Source organism: Elephantulus edwardii, unplaced genomic scaffold (assembly GCF_000299155.1).
Source record: "Elephantulus edwardii isolate Elephantulus edwardi_28Jun2011 unplaced genomic scaffold, EleEdw1.0 scaffold00177, whole genome shotgun sequence".
NCBI classification, from domain to species: domain Eukaryota; kingdom Metazoa; phylum Chordata; class Mammalia; order Macroscelidea; family Macroscelididae; genus Elephantulus; species Elephantulus edwardii.
In genome coordinates this window covers 1,133,222-1,155,233 of record NW_006399927.1, presented here as the reverse complement: position 1 = coordinate 1,155,233, position 22,012 = coordinate 1,133,222, and the positions used below count along the sequence as shown (strand labels likewise).

The 22,012-nt window shown below is 38.9% G+C and overlaps 1 protein-coding gene across 3 annotated transcripts in view; it reads left to right on the top strand.

The window, feature by feature from the left end:
• MITF (microphthalmia-associated transcription factor) overlaps nt 1-22,012 on the top strand; it is a 407,075-nt gene that overhangs the window by 251,558 nt on the left and 133,505 nt on the right. For all 3 annotated transcript variants that reach the window (XM_006895939.1, XM_006895940.1, XM_006895938.1), the window contains exon 2: nt 3,107-3,356. In XM_006895939.1, coding sequence (XP_006896001.1) covers nt 3,107-3,356 — 250 coding nt within the window. The remainder of the gene's footprint in view (nt 1-3,106; nt 3,357-22,012) is intronic.

Sequence of the window (22,012 nt, the reverse complement as noted above, 5' to 3'; positions counted from 1 at the left end):
ATCCTAACTCTCTCCTGTGTGTTCTAGCTGTAAGCTAGAGACAGTAGCAGATGGTAAAGGAAGACAGCTGTGTGCTGTCTCAGGTACACTTTCCCTTTACATTGTCATCACCCTGTGTGTATTGAATCCAGTCACTTTAAAATTGTAACCAAATGGTGATTTCTTTATGACCCTGCTTATTTCTTCGGGATCTTAATTTCTAGTGATAGATATCCTGCCATTGGGGCGAGAGGACTATGATGCCTTTCTTTATTAAATTATTGCTGTTACCGTCAAATTAGAACCAACTCCTAGCTGACTCTTGAGATTTCAGTGGTTGCAGATTAGGTAGGAAGATATTGCCCATCTTTCTCCTTCAGAGTACTTGGTGGGTTTGAACCAGGAGCCTTTTAAAGAGTTTCTACAAGTAAAATTGGCTTCAGTAAAAACCAAGAGAACAAAATGACCCTGTGACCCCACTCCTGCTCTGAGATCTGTTGCCATCTTTACATACAGCCTGACAGTTATGTGTGTATAACTGCCTGTATACACACAAGTTACTTATTTTAATTGGAGTATAAATACACTTTTGAATCCCGCTTTTAAGTTTATTCTTATAACAGGCATTTCTCCTTTTGCCCTGCAGTGTGCCGCTTTCAAAATGGTGGCATTGTAGCAAATCCATGTAACATTTACTTTTATTATAGAGAAAATTTAAGTTGTCCAGAATATTTGGAAATATGAAAATAGCCATGAAATATGCAATGTCAATTTTCCCAGATTTTCATTTTATGGAAGACTATTTCTGAATTATATTGTAAAAGTAAATTGTTTTCAATACTACTACTCAGTTGTTTTTTCAATATTACAATAAATCAGAAATGGTGCTGTGTTTTAAATTATATGAAACATATTTAGAAATTATATCTGACCTTGAATACCATTTTACATTTTATTTTTTTCTTTATTATCTTGATTTAAAATTTTATATACATTAAAAATTTCTGTTGTTATATGAACTTGCCAGATTTACTGAGTCTGTTTTCTATGGTGAAAATAAGTAAATTGGCAATGTAATTTTTATTATATACTTTGTATAGAATTATTTGTGGGATAAAATAAAACATTTCTGTATGTGTTAGTAACACCCTTTATTAACTGCTGAATTTGGAAGCTCCTTTTAATTGGTCAGCTGAATGAAAGTCTTTACTTTTTTTTCCTGGGCAAAAGGTAAAGCCAGCATTATACTCAAGAAAAGTTAGGAGTACAAATTCTATCCTTCAGAGGTGTCTCACCTAAGAGTAAATATTTTTCTAAAATTTGTTTCTTCCGTTTCTGTTTTAAGATTTTACACAGTTCCTAAAAGAGATCTTTTCATTTAAAGAAATATTACTCATAATAAATAAGCATTTGTAATTTCTAGATGACAGTATGGGCAGCAGCAAATATTTGTTGAGGCTCATCGTTTTTGTATCAGTTTGTACCTTATTTAATCTTAAAAAAATTATTAGAGAGCTTTACAATGTAATTGACACAATAACATTTTTAAAATTTCTTTTACTTTTTGAAGGAGTAAATGTGTAGGGAACTATTGTTAACTATATATTGACTGTATCCCAATAGCATGCCCTAGCTGTAATCAATAGTAAAGTTTTACAAGATGTTACTGTGGCAGAAATTGGTTGAAGGATGCATGAAACCTTTTTGTGGTTTCTTAAAATTGCACATGAATCTTCAAATATATCAAAATATATACCTTTAAAAACTCCCCTCCAACTTTTATATCTCCCAAAAGAAATTGGTAGGTGGCCTCTTTCTGTATGTGAATTTATAATTATATAAATATAATAAGTTTGAGTAATAAAAGCCCCACAAAGTTTGGTATTCTTCTATGCTGGGTGCAGTAACTGAGGCAGAGAGAAGTTTATTAACTTCTTGGTGGCGTAGAGCTGGCAAGATAAGCATTGAAAATTATATTTAGGAATAGTAGGGTATTTTTTTTTTTAACTCATAGCTACTATTTTAGTAGGAGTTCTCAGGTGGCACAGCTGGTTGTTTATTTGATTACTAGCTGAAAGTTTAGCAATTCAAAGCACCTATAGGTACCATGAAAGACAGGCTTGTTGATCTGCTTCTGAAAAGTCAGAGCTTTGAAAATTCTCTGAACTTAGTTCTACTCACTGCCATGAACTTGCCTGGAGTGGAAGCTGACACAGTGGCATCCAGTTGCGAAAATGTTTTACAAAATTGAGAAGTAGAATAAGTATCAAGATAATCATTGAGAGTAGTACATATAAAGGGACTGAGCATATGTAGTGGAAGGTATGCTGTATTAATCCAATAGATAGCACGACAAAGTCGGCCACAGACAAACTGAGTTGTCAGGCCAACTCTACAGACTGAGATGGGGTTCAGTGTTGAGTGTTCCAAATGCTGCTTTGATTAATAATTCTCACTTCTGTAACTGAGATAATTGTCTCCATTTTCCACATAATTTTCACCTTTTCTTTCCATTTGTTGTTATCTCTGAACATCTAAAATATCTCCAAGAAATGTTAAATGATTTGTAGAAGTACTCACCTGACTCCATTCAGTTATTTTATAAAGCAAATCAGACCACTTTTTACGGGGGGGAACCTCCTGTGTGGTGACACATGCATAGCCAAACATGGGCTCTCGCGTCCGAGTGAGTGATGGTGATGACATTGTGCTGGTTGTGTGGCTGTTCTCATGCTTCTTTTCCAAATCATCCCTGCACTTTTAACATCAAGCTCTGTATTTTTAAACATGGAAATTTGGGTGCTATTAAGATGCATTGGTTCTTGGCTCTACATATGGAGGGACTATATTTGGTGGTGATGTGTGATACTGTGTGCAGTATAAAATGTAAAAAAAAAAAAGTTTAAGCTGCATGATAAAAATGCCTAAATGTAATCAAGCTAACTTATTTTGATTCAACTACTAATGACTTAAATCCTGTCAACCTCTTGATTTTCAAGTATATGGAGCACCGCTCTGTGACTTGATTATATATGTACAGACTCATTTCATAGTTTGGTGCAATTTAGGATACCCCCAAAAATGTCTCATTAGGAAACTAAATGCTGTGTGTCTTGGTTCCCCACAGCAGTTCTGCGGAGCGTCCTGGGGCCTCCAAGCCTCCGATAAGCTCCTCCAGCATGACATCACGTATCTTGCTACGCCAGCAACTCATGCGTGAGCAGATGCAGGAGCAGGAGCGCAGGGAGCAGCAGCAGAAGCTGCAGGCTGCCCAGTTCATGCAGCAGAGAGGGCCTGTGAGCCAGACACCAGCCATCAACGTGAGCGTGCCTAGCACCCTTCCCTCTGCCACCCAGGTGCCCATGGAAGTCCTTAAGGTACGTGCCTGTCACTTGTTAACCAACCCTCCCTCCCCAAATGTTTTTCATTTTCTAGGTGTTTCACTTACTTGCAGGAGTGCTAGTGCTGCAGTTATTAAAGCATTAACTGGAAGGTTGGGAGTTTGAATCCCAAGCCACTATATGGGGAGACTGATGTGACTTCTGTTTCCTTGATGAGGAAAGCCTTGGAAACCCATAGCATAGTTCTCCTCAGTGCTATAGGATTGGGGGGGAGTGGGAATCTGATGGACAGCAGGGATGTGGGTTTTGATTTTTAAGTGTATTTATCTGAATGTGTAGGTGGATTTTTTGACCCATTGATTCACATTTGCAGATGCCAAGATCAGTGGTTTCTGCATGACTGTTAAAAAAAAAAAGATAAAAACTATCCGTAAGTTCTATAGTTAACTCTCATTAAGTTTTAGAAGAATGTCACTGTTCCATGGGAAATCACAGGTAGGTATTTGCTATAACAACATCTTTTCACCTTTTCTTTGGGAAAATTCAAAACAGCAAAGTTATCTGAAATGGTCCTCTTCCAATAATTTGTGTGTATTTCTTTTTAAATATACTAAAATGTCATTTCTCTGATTTTTTTCTTTAATATACAGACTTGGCTGTAGAATCTCATCCTTTCAGAAAGTCCCTTCAGATACAAAACTGTAGAACAGCCTTCTGCTGTATTAACCAGCCAGCACCATTCTTTCACTGGACTAAATGGTCGGCTTTCGGTCTCTTTGATTTTGTGCTAGAGTGGAGACTGCAGGAGCTTGTTAGCATCATTATAGTAGGGATATATAGCTTCCTAATTACAGGAGAGGTTGTAACAAGTCTAAGAATAGGATCCAATCTCATACATGCATCCTCCAGCATCACATAGAGAGATGCTCCTTTGTGAAGAATGAGCATTCTGACTTCTAAGTATTGAAGGATCACAGCAAGTTAAAAGGAAAGAGAGTATCCTCTTATCTGTGATTCCCCCCCCCATTTTATTACTTTATTGATTTGTTCTGAAGAATCTCAGCACTGTTCATTAAACTGTGTGAACTTTATGTGCTAATGATTCCTGAAAACGTCTTTCACCATTTAAAGTTTACTATTTTAGCAAACATTCTAACTTGGAAGAAGTACGTGAGCCATCCTGGAAGTAGGAAAGAGATTGTTTAAAAAACAAATTTCAAGTCAAGTTGATTTTTTTCCTTTGTAAACGTTTTCCAAATGTGATGAGAAAATAAACCCTAATAGACACACCAACTACAAATCTGTTAGCATAGAAAAAGATTCACAAGATTTAGGATAAACTTTTACTTTGGTATGATTATTTGAAATTCTGGATATTGTCAGAATTCATGCATGCTTTCTTTTCTCCTTCCCTCCCTTATGTAAGTAAAGGGAAAGTTTTCTCTTTGGAATAGATTATACATCGATTATTTTCTGTCCTGGTTAGATGAGAAAGATGATCATTATTGATTTGAGTTGTCTAGTATTTATAAGAATTATCTTTGTTTTACTTATATTTTAATTTGTATAAAGTTATAATAATGAAACAATAATAAAATATAAGAACATGCCTATTCATTGTAGTAATATGTGTTTTTAGTCTGAGGAATGGATTTAAAAGAGATAGTATAGATTTTCTTTAATAGGATATATGATTGAAAGTAGCATTTGATATTTAACTAAAGCATAATAATAGTTAATCTATATTCTTATCAAAGCAGTCATATTCTTTGGAAGGGAGATTGTCCAAACTCAACCTGTTAATATCATTTAACAATTTAACACTTTTCCCCCTTTCATCTTAAAAGTGGGCATCATTTCTAATGTTTTTAGTTTTTCATGATATACTACTTTTAGAATGACAAAGAATAAAATCCACAATAAAAGATTTGAATAATATTTTAATTTTCCCATATATGTTTCTCTGTCCTAACGACATTGACTGGAGCTGCAGTCTGCAATTTGGGTATGCCAGAAAGATGTCACAAGTTGAAACCCACAAACATTCTTGACCAGGTGATACAGTCTAGCTAAAAATAAGCCAGGGATAAATGTACATTTTGTGCTAGATATGTTTTACCTCTTTAATTTTTGCATTTTTGTACTTTTATTGAATAAACCTAGTAAAAAGTACATCATTTACATTTTTAAAAACCCAGTAGTTGGAATTGGAGAGATATTTAGTCATCTTTTAGCACGTTTTAACATGTTTTCATGTTTTAAATTAAAGATTAAATGAAAATAAATGCTTTCGTCTCAGTTAACATTGTAAGAGGCTATAATTGTCATATAAGTGATTACTTCACATACTTAAAAGTTTAGTATTTCATGAAAATTATTTGTAATTTCAGAAATTTTGTCTATGCCAAGCATATAAAAGTACTATAGAAGTGTTAATGGGGAAAAAAAATAAGTGAGAGAAATAGGGTTAATTCATTTCCCTTTTGTAGCTCAGAACATAATTTTATAAATTATGAATAACAAAATAATTGCTTTGTCTAACCCTGGTTCAGGGTAGAATTAATCTAAATTTTCGAGGAACAAGTAGCCCTAAATGTACCAAATCAGCAGATTATAATACAGATTATATTAATATTTCTTATAGTTTTTATTTAAACATTTAAGGTTTAAATTGTTAAGGTGAAACATAATTGGATCTTCATCTTCCCAGTGGAGACTGCCATGACCACATATTCTAAAATTTGCAAGAGAGTTCTGGTTACATTGCTGTCTCTAAAGTTAGTGATAAGAACGAGGTGAAGGATATACAACTACCAGTCCCCAAAACATGACCTCAATGGATTCTAATATCAGTGCACTCAATTACTAGTTTTGAAATGGCAGATTAATATTAATGTTCTATGGTAGTACTGTACTTAAGTTGTCTAACAGAGCTTTTTAAAAACATGGCTAAAAATGGTTGACATTTTCGGGGAAGCCCGGTAAATTCCAGGGACTACTGTTTGGAATTTGGTGCCCACTGCTAACAACAACAACAGCTGTGGAGTCACTTCAGATTCATACTCCCCTCCATGGAGTTTCCGAGGCTGTATCTCGCCAGGAGAGGAGATGCCTACCTTTATCCCTGTGGATCAAATTGACTGGTAGAGTCAAACTATCAATCTTTCAGTTAGCGGTTTAACATGTTAACTTTGTGCTGGTGGCTCCTTTGGATTTGGTTTGTTGTTGTTGTTGTTCTGTACCATCGAGTTGGAGCCGACACACAGCTGATCCTCCAGTAGGTTTTCAAAGGCAGTAAATTGCATGGAAGAAGATGGCCCAGACTTCTTCTGTGGAGCAGGTAGCTGGAGGATTCAAACTGTGTGCCTTTGGGATGGCAGTGCATTTCTTACCACTAGGCCACCTGAGCTCTTGGGATTTGGTTTGTTGCTGTTGTTGTTGAGTCCCATCCGGTTGGAACCAACCCATAGCTGACCCTTCAGTGGGTTTTTAGAGGCAGTAAGTAAATTGCATGAGAAATTGCCCATCCTTCTGTGGAGCAGCGGTGGACTTTAATCACGAACCTTTGCATTGGCAGAATGGTTCTTTAGATTTAGGCCACCACAACTCCTTGGGATTTGGTTAAGAGGTCAGTAATTAATAACTTTTACTCCTCCCTTTACCAGAGTTCAGCTTCCAAGTTTGTGTAAATTGATTGTGGTTTCTATATTGATTTGTTAATGTATGATTTTTTTCCCCTAATTTCCACATTGGGTGAAATAGAATGATTTGTCTTTTGCTGTATGTTTACTGAGTAGACATACTCCTTTGATTCCTTAACAATCTAATTTAGGTGAATATTTAAAGTGCTTTTTTCCCATAACTCCATTACTCCAGATAATAACCCCCTTTTTTTTGTTGCATAATAAACATATCTTACATTTCAAATTACATGTTGCTGGTTTTTGTGGGTTTTTTTGGTTTGGTTTTTTTTTTTTTTTTTGAAAGGCATTATGAACCATTTGTAGAGGCAGTGTCTTCCACAGGTGTCTTTGGTTCACAGGGCACTTTCAATCAGAGTTTTGAAATGTGATTTCTCTTATTTCAGAAAAAATTGGAGAAACCAGGGACCACATCTGTGGTCACAGGTCAGGTCTCATAGCTAAAGCAGCATCATGACCGCCTTGCATTACTTTCACCAATCAACCATGTGTTATTGCAGTCTCACATTTTTTACCTTTGGTTGATTGAGAGATGTCCGTTGCTCTCAGTTTGGACTGGCAAGGTCATGAGGATTTTTCTCTGTCCATCTGCCCCATCCCCTGCAACTTGGATCTGGCAATTTCTAGCTTAAAAACATTATTGTATGGTTTTAAAGCATTGCTGTTTTCAGGAACTTTTAAGGCACAACCAAGGACCTCTTCTTCCCTCCTCTTACCTTCTGTATGCTCTTCATCCCTCCCACTCTCCTTTCCTTCTTCTCTCAATTAAGTCTCTCTTTCAAGTTCTTCTTTCTGCTCACCTTAAGTTTTAAAAGCAGGAATGGATAGTCCATTAATTTTTTTTTTGGTCTGCTCTGGTGAAAGGTGGTATGAATTGAGAAGAAAACGTTTAAATGTTTTGTTGTTGCTTTAGGGTATTTTATTTTTAATAGTTTGAAATAATTTATTCTCTTTAACGCCCCCCCCCCATTTCAGATAATTCAAGGAACTAGTCAAATTGTCCTGCGTTTAGAAATAGTGACCAATGTCCATCAGATACAGGAATACACTTTGTCAGGACCTTCTCCATTGTAAAAGAAATTCACCTTTGCCCTGTATTTGGTGGCAGTTTCATAAATGTTGCATCTTTAGGATAAAGAGGAATCCTAGTGGGGTCAGGATGGAAGTCATACTTCCTAGATTTCACAGGTGAAGAAAGTGGTGGCTACAGAATTGCTGGCTTTTCTCTGTAAATTGTCTCTTTGTCTTTCCTTCTGTCTCTCATTTTCTTCTCACCTTAAGTTTTAAGAGGTTGAAGTTCTCTTAGGAATGGATAGTGCACTGAACATCATAAAGGAGATATGAGCAGTGATTGGCAAAAGGGATTACTCTTAAAGCTCACTGGGCTTCTAAAATGTGTTCCTCATTGTATTTAGCTAGGAATACCCTGGTGGAGCAGTGGTTAAGCAGTTGACTGCTAATCCCTAACTGAGCAGTAGCCAATTAAAACTCTCAAGAGAACTCGATGATCAGCTCCTGTAATAACAATTACAGCAAGAAAACAATTCTGCTTTGTCACACGGGGTCACTATGAGTTGGAATTGACAGCAACCATACCTTATTATCATTAGAGTGGCCACAGGGGCAGGCACAAATACCACATGTATTGAGTCCCTTAGAAAGGACATTGTCCACATTAAGATTAGGACTTGTTGAATGTGAATGTGAGATTTTTTATTTTTTGAGAATTCTTGTACTACTGCCATTCATTCCTTCTTGGGTCCTTAAGTACTTATGTCACCAGTTGTGTTTAGGTGCTGTCAAGTCAACTACAACCCATAGTTGTACATACGACAGATCTGAACCTTGCCTAGTATACACTAAATCCAGCATTCTGTGGCACATTGTTACGATCACTGTATCAGTCTATTTTGTTGAATATCTTCCTTTTTCTTACCACCTATCTTTCCCAGCATTATGTCTTTTTTCCAAGGACTAGTCCCTCTTGTAAACATGTCCAAAGTATGTGAGAGAAAGTTTCAGCAGCCTTGACTCTAAGCGGAACACTGCTTGCAGTTTTTTTTTTCAGGACTTATTTGCCTAGGATTTTGGTATTCCTTGTTCTCTAACACCACAATTCAGAGGCATGGCTTCCTCGTCAATCTTCCTTATTCATTGTCTAATTTTGAGATGCATAATTGTCAGTTTTGTTAGGTGACATCGAGATGAGTGCAAGTCATAGTGACCCTGTGAACAACAGATCAGAATCCTGGCCTAGCCTGTGCCATCTCACAATCTTTTGACACCCTTAACTCCATTGCTGTATAGTCACTCTGTCATTCCACCTGGTTGAGGTTTCTTCCTCTCTTTTGCCATCCTTCCACCTTCCCAAGCATGATGTTCTCCAAGGAGTAACCTCTCCTATCAGCATGCCCAAAGTATGTGAGATGGAGCTCTATCATCTTTGCCTCCAAGGAGCATTCTGGCTGCATTCTCTAAGACATATCTGTTTGTTCTTTTGGCAGTCTATGGGATAGTCAGCACTCTTCTCCAAAACCACAACTCCAAGTCATCAATTCTTCTTCTGTTGTGGGATTTAGTTATTTGAATTTCAGTTTCATGGACTGTTGAGAAATACTGGTGTCTTTTGTTTTTTAATCAGACTCATGGTCTTCAAGGCCACATCCTTGTTGGGGTGAGGAAAGGGGAAGGGACTTAGTCCCTAGTTCCATGAAAAGCCCTGGATGCTGCTGGAGCACTCATTTCCTACAGGATTCTGATACCCCAAGAAGCATCACTTTGATCTGTTCATGGTCACACATAAAGTAATATTATTTCTCTTTACAACACATTTTAGTCTTTTAATTGTAGACAATATTGATGTATCCATTAGAAGGAATAATCCAGCATGGAGCCCTCACTCCTGACCAAGCCCTCCTCCAAGATCCACTCCCTGAAGGTCCTTCCTGCCACCAGTTTGGGGTGCCTTCCTCACTGTATCTGCTCCTACCTCAGTGGTTGCTGCTTGCTTGAGTGAGGCTTGACCTTCTCAGGAAGTTTGAAGCAAGTAGACAGAAACTGTTTTCTTCTTCTTTAACATTCGCAAATGCAACCAAAGCAAAAGAACATTTCTCCTCCTCTGGCTTGACTCTGCTTTTGAAATGCAGCTTCATATGTCTTTCCTCCTCAACAGAAGGAGTATGCTGCCCCAAAAAGCCATTGGGCCATTCCAGTGGGACAATCTATGACAGCAGGAGGTGTCCCCTAGAGGTGTTTTACACAGGTTAAGAAGTGTAAACATTTTCATAAATAATCATTAATTTTTGATTTGACTCTTTCCACTGTTTTTAATGGCTTGGTGCTATTATTGGTTACTGTCTCTGATTTACCTTTATGTGTAATTTAATGGAATCTTCTCAGGTCATGTGCCATCTGATTGGCCCAGGTCCATGTTGCAGCCATTATATCCCTTCTAACACAGGGGGCTCCCTTTCCTGCACTATATGGGACAATGCTCAGCTGTTCCAAGATTATACTTTCCAGATTATACGGGACAACACTTGGCTGTAACCCACAGACTTTTGTTAGCTCATGCTGGGAAACAGCTCACCAGGCTTTTCTTCTCAGTCTTCCATAGACTAGAAGCTCTGTTGACACCTGCCCACTGTCATTAGCCCTGTTAGTGTTTGTAATATGAGTGGCACGGGTTCCAGCAAGGTAACAAGACATGAATGACCGCCATGTGGCAGGCTGGCAGACAGTGATACTTTCAGTCACTTGCTGTGGTTAGTTGTCCTTTAATAGACTCCAGCTCACGACTTTACCCATGACAGGACAAAAACAGCTTTGCTCTGGGGTCTGTTTGGACTTGCGGATGTGTGCTGCTGAGGAGAGTCATTTTGGTTGGTTTTAGGTCTTGTCCATTTGAATGAGCCGACCTCTGGAGAGTGACTCCAAACAATATATTGAACTTTATACCCCAAAGCCTGTAATTTAATTTCACAGTTATGGGGGGAGGGGAGAACCATCAGTTTTAATACCAAGTTAGTAATACTGGTAGAACATGAAAATGATTTCTGCGCCTATGGCCACAAGATCATTTTTGAGTAGCTAATTGTTATAACAAACAGATTCATCCTGGAAAGGGTTAAACTGGGCAGCTTCTTGGAGGCAAGGTTTCTGAGGCTCCGTATAACATACTTTGGACATGTTGTAAGGAGGGACTGGTCCTTGGAGAGAGACATCATGCTTGGTAGGGTGGAGGGACAGTGCAGGAGGGGAAGGCCCTCTATCCCTCTATAAGGTGGATTGATTCAGTGACTGGGGTAATCGGGATGGGTGTATGGGAGACGGTGCGATTGGCACAGGACAGAGTTTAGGGCTGTTGTACATAGGGTTGCTATGAGTCGCAAGTGGCTCGATAGCACATAACAACAATTGGTATAATGGAATCTGGATGGACTGATCTTGTTAGACTGTGGTTAGGACTCCCTAAGGCCAGTGGAACCTGAAGCAAGCAGGAGTGGGAGGGATGTGTTTTCATTGAATAAAAGGATTTTTGAATGTGTTCTCTTACGATCCATTTGTCAGTCACCAACATCACTATGTTGGTTACAGTCTCTGCTCTGAAAGGAAGCCGTGCTAACAGTTGAACTCTCCTGTTTTTCTACATACCTCTGGAAGTAACACAGATGTATTAGGACGTTAACTGCTAAATGAAAGGTGGACAGTTTGAGCATTCCTCAGAGTATCGTGCTTCCAGAATGTCCAGCCTTGACAACCCTGTGGATCAGCTCTGCTCTGCACATGGGGGTCTTTAGAAGCCAGTGTCAACTTGATCCAGCAACAGCGGAGGTTAATATAGCATCTTAAGGAGAATGGTACAATCTAGGGCCCCAAGAATGAGGGCTGAAAGTCTGAGTGAACCTGGTTTGTTTTTTGTTTTGTTTTGTTTTTGTTTTTCTAGCTCTGAATAGTAATTTCTTCCTAATGAGTGAAGACCCCATCTTATTATATGCCACTATGTCAGAAGTGATGGTAGAATAGATGGTATACCAATTGAAGTATTTCAGATAACAGATGTTGCCCTGGATGTGCTCACCAAGTTGTGCCAAGAAATCTGGAGAACAGCCACTTGGCCAACTGACTGGAAGAGATCTGTATTTGTTCCCATTCCAAAGAAAGGTGACCCAACTGAGTGTGGAAACTACAGAACAGTGTCATTGATTTCACATGCAAGCAAGATTCTGCTGAAGATCATCCAAAAACGATTAGAACAGCACATCAGCAGAGAACTGCCGGAAGTCCAGGCTGGGTTTAGAAGGGATCGTGGTACTAGGGATATCGTTGCTGATGTTAGATGGATCTTGGCTGAAAGCAGGGAATACCAGAAGAATGTCTATCTGTGTTTCATTGATTATGCAAAGACATTTGACTGTGTGGATCATAACAAACTGTGGCTGACTCTGAGAAGAATGGGAATCCCAGAACATTTAATTGTGCTAATACGAAACCTATTCTTGGACCAAGAGGCAGTAGTCAGAACAGAGCAGGGTAACACTGCATGGTTCAAGATAGGGAAGGGTGTACACCAGGGATGCATCCTGTCTCCATACCTTTTCAGCATGTATGCAGAGCAGATTATCCGAGAGGCTGGGCTCTATGAGGAGAATTGTGGCATCAGGATTGGTGGAAGATCTATCAACAATCTCCGTTATGCAGATGACACAACCTTGCTTGCTGAAACTGAGGAGGACCTCATGCACTTGCTGCGAAGGGTCAAGGACTGCAGCCTTCAGTATGGACTAAGGCTCAACGTCAAGAAGACAAAGATTCTCGCCACTGGACCAATTGGCAGCGTCAGGATGGATGATGAAGAGATTGAGAGTGTTCACAGCTTCACTTTGCTCGGCTCCACAGTTAACACTCTTGGTACCAGCAGTCAGGAAATCAAAAAGCGTATCGCGATGGGAAAGTCTGCCGTTAGGGACCTCTCAAACGTACTCAGGAGCAACAGTGTCTCTCTGGAGACTAAGGTGCGCCTGATACAGGTCATGGTATTTGCAATTGCTTGTTATGCATCAGAGAGTTGGACAATGACTAGGGAGGACAGAAGGAGAGTGGATGCTTTTGAGCTGTGGTGCTGGAGAAGGGTACTGAATGTACCCTGGACTGCCAGGAAGACAAACAGATCCATCTTGGAGAGGATTAAACCAAGCTGCTCCTTGGAGGCAAGGATTCTGGGGCTTCGTCTGACATACTTTGGACATGTTGCCAGGAGGGACGGGTCCTTGGAGAGGGACATCATGCTTGGGAGGGTGGAGGGACAGCGCAGGAGGGGAAGACCCTCTATGAGATGGATTGATTCGGTGACTGGGGTAATCGGGATGGGTGTGTCAGAGGCGGTGCGGTTGGCGCAGGATAGAGCAGGGTTTAGAGCTGTTGTGCATAGGGTCGCTATGAGTCGGAAACGACTCGATGGCACATAACAACAACATGTCAGAAGTGACTCATGGCTGATGATCCAGGGAGTTTGGACTACTGTAAACCACATAGGAAGAAACTACACATCTTTTTTTCTGCAGAGCAGCTGGTGGATTCAAACCACTTGCCTCTGTGTTGGCAGCTCAACTCCTTACCTTCTAGACCATGAGGGACCCCTTAGATTATATTACTCCTGTGCTCACTTCAGTAGCACATACACGAAAATTGAAATATATTACTCCTAAGGAATAAAAATGTTTGTATCTGTTCTTAGACTTCCCATAAGTTGTACGCAGCTTGATGGCATGTAACAACAATAACAAAAGTGTAAATGCAAAGCCACAGTGGTGTAAATGGTTAAGTTCCTGCTACTAGCCAAAAAATTGTCAGTTTGAAACCACTTTTATCCAAATATGGGAAACTGAGATGTACATAGATTGTCACTGGCCCTAGTAATTCACCTAGGCCCCACATCTTACCTCATCTACCTCTAATCACATGCCTTATTGTGTTTTCTATTCGCTGTACACCTTAATACTTCTGAAGAACATGAGTAACATAATAGGGTAGAGCAAAGTGGCAAGTCAAAGAGAAAGCTGCTAGGGAGAAGTTACATAGGCTCAAGAGCAAGGTCTATGATTGATCTTAATTAAATATTTTAAGTTAGTAATATTGCTCTTTCATATCAAATAATTAAAAACATCCAACATGGTTTCCACAATATGGCAGATGAGAAAAACTGAGTATATTATGTTGTTATTATTGTGTACCGTTGAGTTGGAACTGACTCGTAGCTGACAGAGGCAGTTAATTACATGGGAGATTGTCCATCCTTCTCCCATGGACTAGCTGGTGGATAGGAATTTAGTTCAGATCCCTTGGGATTGTAGTACAGCCTCTTGCCAGTACGCCACCAGTGCTCTGAGAATAACTGTATAAAAAAGATTCTTGCCAGATTGATGATGATGTTGGTTTATGATTTAGTTGTAGTTATGATTGTTGGGAAGAGTCTTGATAGTGCATTTGTTAAGTAAATGGTTACTAACAGAAAGTTCAATGGTTTGAGGCCACCAGATGCTCTGAAGGAGGAACATCTAAGAGTCTGTGAGCTTTGTGGTAGGAAGCTAACGTGGCCTGGGTTAACTCTCTTTAGGGGCCCTCTCTGTGGGAGGTGGCACACCTGTGTCTATGATCACTGGCTAATATCCCTAACATAAGGGACTAACAACATCCAAAAATCATAACTCATGCCACTCCTGTTTTAAGGATTCTGATGGGCCAAGCAATCACAATTCATGTGGTTTTGAGGTGTATGGATTTTGATAGATGGTGTTACTGTTATTTCTGTGTGGTTACCATTCACAGTAGCACTTTGAACAATAGGTTTGAACCTTGCCCTGCCCAGTTCCATTGTTACAGTCACTGTACCAGTCCATCTTTTGAGGGTCATTCTCTCTTTTTCTGACCCTCCTCTTTCCCAGCATTATATCTATTTCCAAGGACTGGTTCTTCCTGACAACATACCAGAGTTTGAGAGACCGACCGAGTTTTACCATCCTTGTCCCTAAAGAGCAGCCTGGTTGCACTTTCTGCAAGGCATACTTACCTTTTGTTTTGGCGATCTATGGGATATTCAGTAGTCTTTGCCAGCCCCACAATTTAAAGGCATTGATGATGCTTCTATCATTCTTTTTCATTGACCAACCTTCAGTTGCATTGGAAGCAATTGATAATGCCATCACTTGGATCAGGTGCACTTTAGTCTTTAAATGAGCATCCTTGCTCTCTAGCACTTGGGACAAATCCTTAGCAGCTGACTTTTCTAGTGCAACTTGTCTTTTGATTTCTTGACTACAGTTCTCACAGGTGTTGCTTGTAGAGTCAAGTAAAATAACAACTTCAAACGTTTCTCTGTCTATCATGATGTTTTCTGTTGGCCCCATGGTTAACATTTTTGTTTTCTTGATGTTGAAGTGGAATCCAAACTGAAGGCTGCAGCCCTTGCTTTCAAGTCTTCTTCACTTTTTTTTTGCCATCTGCGTAAAGCAGGTTTTGATGGGTCCTCCTCCAATTCTGATGCCACATTATTCTTCATATAGTCCAGCTTCTCAGATGATTTACTCAGCTTAAAGGTTCTCTAGGTATGGAGAGATACACTCTGAAACACACTTCAGTTGTTCTCATGTAAAACCTGTACATACACCAAGAAGCAATTGTTCAAACAGAAGGGAACATTGCTTGTTTAAAATTAGGAAAGGTGTGCATGAAGGTTTTGATAATATTTGTATGGCTTGTATTTTTATTGTTTAAATTATTTTTAAATACTGAATTTGATAGACTCATACATGACTTTTATGAATCTTCAGAAATAAAGCTCCATTCTTTTGTTTTTCTCCCCAATGCAAATAGTAGTATAGCTTTTGTTATGTTTTAGCACTTAAAATTGGTATTTCCTATATTATATATTTGTTTAATCAAGTTGCATAAGACAGGAAGACCCTCAATGAGATGGTTCGATTCAGTGATTGGGGTAATGGGAGTAGGTGTGCCAGAGACAGGATAGAGCAGGATTTAGGGCTCTTGTACACAGGGTCGCTATGAGTTGCAAGCGACTCAGTGGTACATAGCAACAACAACAACAGCAACAACAACAACAAAAACACAAACACCAGTTGCTTTTGAATGTCAGTAAGCTGTAATAAATCTTATATTTCTATATGAAAGCATCATGAATTTGTTTGTTAATGTCATTTAATCCTAACAATTAAAGAAATTGAAAGACCACCCACCCCCCTGAGGAACTGCCTTTTGTAGACATTCTCTTGATCAAGAGAGAATTGAGGACATGGGTAGGCAAAATCTAATTTTAACATTGTCCTACTAAAATAAATGGGTGGGATCTGTGTTTCAAAATATGTGAATCAGTAAAGTGGTTTTGCTCAAGGTTATAGCTGTAATAAGTGTGGGCAAATTGGCTCTTGCCCTGAATATGTCTCTCTATATTGACTACTTTGAGTATCAACATGAATTTTAAGGAACATTTAGCTCCCAACAATCTACCAATCTTTCAGACTTTGTAAAGTTGAATATGCTTGCATATTAATTTATAACTTTTAGAAAATGAAATAAAATTTAAGATAAAGGTAGAGGCTGATCTTTAAAGAGAATGATCCTAAAAAGGAGTTTTTAGTTACCCTTTTTTTTTTTCTAAAAAAAGGAGAATGTTTGGGGAGAAGCTCTAAGTGAATCCATGCCAGCTGTTCTCTTTTTTTTATTTTTATTTTTTTAATTTTATTTTTTTAATAATTTTAATGAACATTTACAAAGAATTTGGATTTCCATTCATTCATTGCTGCACTTCTGTCCCCGCCCAGCCCTCTCCCCCCGCCCCCCAGTTTGCTCCTCTCTTTCAAAAGTAAAAGAAAGACTCCCTCCCTGGTACACAAACCCCCCACACCCCTCCCACCGCACCAAGTACATTCCACTATGCAACCTTAATTGTGGACTCTTGTGATGACCATAATACCCTATCATACATCACTTTTAAATTATTCAGTCCCTCATCTGTTTCAGTGCAGTATACACAATTTATCCAGTTTTTCTCAGTCTTACCCCTACCCTGATATCAGTCCCATTTTACAGCAGTGGCACCAGGCAATATTTGTCCTTTTGCAACTGAGATATTTCACTCAACATAATGTCCTCCAGGCTCACTCATTTTGAATAATATTGAATGAGTTCCTTATTTTTCAATGCCCAGCTCTTCTCTTGAGTGGGAATTTTGAATGGAAGAGTTGGTGAGCAAGAACTTTATTAAAAGTACTTTGTACTCTTTGTACTTTGTCACCTTACCTAATGTTGCTCATTTAGAATAGTAAAACAATCTACTCTCTATTTTACATGTTAATGACAAAATTCATCAGTAGTGAATGTCAGGGTAGGAAACAAGTATGACAGTTGCCTGTATGTCAGGTTACATGTCAGAAGAAATTCGGCAGCTATATAATAAGGTAGTCATCATGTATTTTGTGACTCAGAGTGTTCAGACTCTATTTTCCCATGACGATTGTTTAGTAACGGACTTTATAAACAAGTTAGGCATTGATTATTGCTATTATTGTAATAATCCAGCATATGTAATGTCTGTAACAGGGAGCCCTGGTGGTGTGTAGTCTGCAAGCTTTTGCCCTTCTAACTAGAGGCAGCTTCTCAGTTCTGATTTCCAGTGGCTCTGTGGGAGAGATGGGCAGGCATACTGCATGTGGTTCCCAGTCCTAAAGCCTATGATGGTCACTGAGCTTCAGAACTGCCTTGACGGTAGTGAGTTTGAGTGCTTGTTAATGTCTCTGACGTTTTTATCTGATTAAGTCAAAACTGACTCATAGTTAACCCTGCAGCAGATTTTCAGATAATGTAAGTCACATGGGAGGTGATTGTCCATTTCTCTGCAGCTGAGCAGCTGGTGGGTTCCAACAACCTGCCTTTGGGTTGGCAGTGCAGCTCCTTACCACAAGGGCAGAAGGTCTCATTTTGTTTCTCTCTATTCCAGTACTTCTTAATCTGCTCATCTTGCCCCTTCTCCTATCCTCTGAAGTAGAGAACTAAAAGTCTCTGTTAATACGTAAACTTAAAGAATTGGGTAAAAATACATCTTTTGTCCTTCAGCTAGCTTAACAAATCTCCAACTAGCTTAACAAATAAAAATAAACATCATTAGTCTCCACTTGTTTTCTGATTAAAAAATAAAACAAATATAGAACATTCTATTACTACCATTTATGTCAGAAACGAATTTTCATGTTATCCATAATGAGACTGAAATGGCTTTTACTTACAGCAGGTTTTTTTTTTTTAACTCTTCCATCATTCTTAGTAAATCTGAACTCAATCCCTAATTGTAGCACACCTAAGAATGTCTCAGAAGAGCAGTAAATGAGAGTTATTAGAATACTCTTATAGCTAACAAAACACGCAGACCCAAAATAAATGCTGATGGAGTTCAATTGTGTCATGTCATTTTCTTCTGCTCATAGTGATCCTGCAAACAGCAGAATGAAACACGGCCCGATCTGCCAGCCTCACACTGATTACTGTTGGAGCCGTCATGACATTCCACTTAACCATGCTCATAAATGAGGAGAGGCTGGAATATTCTTTTCACGAGTGCAACATTTGTATGTCATTAAACTAGATGTCTAATGAATTTTATTGAAGAGTAAAAAAAAATTGTTTCCCCACAACTTTGAAGAGTACAGTTTCTCTTGAGGTCATTTTATTAGACTCATGCACTAGTGGATTTCTTTAGAGGAAAGACTGCAAGGTGGAAAGATCTTGAAAATTAAAAAGAACAAAAAGTTTTCAACCTCCAGAATGTGAATAATTTAAAAAAATCATAAAGTGATCTAAATTAGATAGGTGAAATTGAGATTTCTGCTTCCTGACTGACAAGGCCTAGCTTTCTTATAATCTCCCCTGTTGGCCCTGAGTTTTATATAATTAAAATTTAGGGCCTGGAAATTTTGTTGAGATTTAATTAGAAGTGACAAACTGAGACATTCCTGCCAGTTAAGAAAGGCTTAAGGAATTCTTATTGGCTAAATTACAAATATGTAACATATTTTCTGATCACTACATGGCAGTTCAGCCTGCCTCAAGGTGACAAGATTATCTCTGGTTTTCTAGTGAAGTAGTAAAAATTAGATTAATAAGTACCAGGCAAAGAGCCCTTTTCTTTTCTCGAAAGAAATCTTACCTTGAGTAATTCTGGCAGTCCAGCTCTGTGTCTTAATTAGCCACATGCCCCTTTTACCTCCTGGGAAATAAGTACAGCATAAAATTGGGGATCAAGACATAGTCGCACATTGACTTAGCACACGCCGCTAAGTAATTCATCAAGGAATGTTGGTAATTAGTCCTGCCTCTTTCAACTCTTGGCTTATTTCATAAAACCAGTTGAGTTAAAATAATGCCTACTGATTTGTTACCCACACTTTTTAAGGCTATGTGTGGCTGCTAAACAAAAGCAGTATTGTACAAGAATAGAAACATGCCTCTTGTTTTTGTGTTTTCACAAATTTTGGAGGGCCCTTCTTAGTCCTCTATTAACTTGCATTTTCTTTTCGCCTACTCAGCATTTCACTGAGCTTTCTTTTGTCTCTCAATAAAGAGAAAGAAGGAGCAAAAAAAAAAAAAAAAAAAATAATTCCAGGCTCTGGAGGTTCTGAATGTGAGGTGCTTGTCAGAATGTATTGGCTTAGGGTAGTTTGATGGAATTTAACTTGAATGCTTTGTCTCCTGAGACAGACTGCAGTAATGTCCTTTGGTCTTCTTACATGTTAAATGTTCACTGATAGTTATGACAGCCAGGTTAATCTTAAAAGAGAGAATTTATAAGAAGCACCAAACCATATGACTTTAGCCGTGTCACCATGGTGTCTGAACACTGGGGCACGTTATAATCTGTACCACGTTCACATACTGCCTGCTGATGGGCCTCATTATGCTTGAGTTGTGACCAGACTCACTGCACCTGTTGGACACCTAGGGTTAGCTGGGCTGCAACACTTAACTGGGTGACCTTGAGCACGTTCCCTCTTTCCTGTGTGCCTCAGTGACTGCCTATGTGAAATGGACTATCTTTGTGGCATATAATGGAGCATAGGCTCAGTGAAATAATTCAACAAGGGTGTTGCTAGTGAGTAGAATGAATAGGCAAACCACAGTGCTGTCTTCCACTAGCAGCCCTGACTGCAGGGGACCCTGTGCATAATAGACTGGTCCTGAGTCATCCTCATCACCAGCTGCAGTTGGCAACACTGATCCTTAGGCTGATCATTGACTGATCACTGACTTTTTTTTTTTAGGAAGTATATTACCAGGTCTTTCTTCCTAGTCTACCTTAGCCCAGAAGCTGTGCTGAAACCTGTCCAGCATCATGGCAACATGACTCCACTGGCGGATGGGTGGTGGTGGCTGTGTGTGAGATGCCTTAGCCTGGAATTGAACCAACTTTCCCTGTACAGACAGGGAAAAATAGTACCACAAACTGCCATTGCCTGCATGGAACCACATAAGTAAATTCACACTTTTTAGTAGCTAGATTAAAAATAGTAAAAAGAAATTGGTCAAATGTATTTTAATAAGTCTGTTTTGTTTGAGCTAATGTATCAGAATAGGATGATTTGTAACATAAAAATCACCAGCAGGAAATGTTACATTTTTTTGTTTCACTACTAAGTCTATTCAAGTATGCATTTCATACTTATAGCATAGTTTAGTTTTGATGCTGACTTTTCATCACAATTACTTAATCTGTAAAATCCACAGATGAAAGAGTGTATCTCCAAGTTGCTTCAAACATACTCAAATTTTTTCATTAGTAAGAGAATGCAAATGTTTACACATTTTAGGTGCCTGGTTGCTCCCTGTAACCCGGGGTCTCTGTATTGGGCAGCATAGGTCTGGATGAACATGTGGCACAGGGCTGCACACAGTGAAGGGTGTAGGTCTGTGGAGCTTGAGAAAAATGATATGTTTATGCCTTTGTTGTGCTGTGCTCAGGAGTTTATCTTTGACTCATAGTGACCCTCTTGAGTGTCCATCAGGTAGAACTAGCCAGTGTTTTCCAGGTTCTAATCTGTAAGGAAGCACATCTCTGCGTCTGTCACTCATGAAGCTGCTGGGTGGGTTTACTAACAACCTTCCCACTTAATTGTTGTACTGCCAGTGCTCAATAAGGTATATTTACTAATAACATTAATAGTGTAATTACAATTATCATCTCCATGTTTCCATTCTCACATTACCGTATCGTAACTATGCAATTCTATTCTTTTCACATTTCCTGATACCTGCCCCCTGGAAGGAAAATAGCAACAACAAAAAATACTGCTAATTGTCTTTCTCATTGATCTTTGTAGTTGGTTTAGCTGATGTATCTCATGCATGGCTATTATTTCCCATCATAAGCAGCCTTTCTCAGGAGAGAATAGTCAGGAGCCAGTCTTGGTAACTAACCGGACCCTGTGACCTGACCATTGACGGCCTTCCGCTCAGGCTAGCTCTCTGACAGCTCTGGACCTCCTAGGCACACATCTTACTTATCTTTCAGTCCATGTTCACCTCCAGCTTACACATATCACACTCACATAGCCCATGTCCAGTATGTTAATGATGTCTATGATTTTAGGAATATATTAGTCTTCCATTAATGTTCTAGTTCTGTATGAAAAAAAGATTTTGAGAGACAAGGAGATTTGTTCTTCCTGGGTTATACTTTAAATAACAGTCCTGTACTGATTTAGTTTATGTGAAGGCAACTGAAAATTCATTTTTTCCTTTCTCAAGTTTCAAATAATGATTTTTATTTGCGTAAGTTTTACTACACAGTCAACACTCTTGGCACTAGCAGTCAGGAAATCAAAAAGCATATCACAATGGCAAAGTCGGCTGTTAGGGACCTCTCTAAAGTACTCAAGAGCAACGGTGTCTGTCTGGAGACTAAGGTGCACCTGATACAGGCCATGGTCT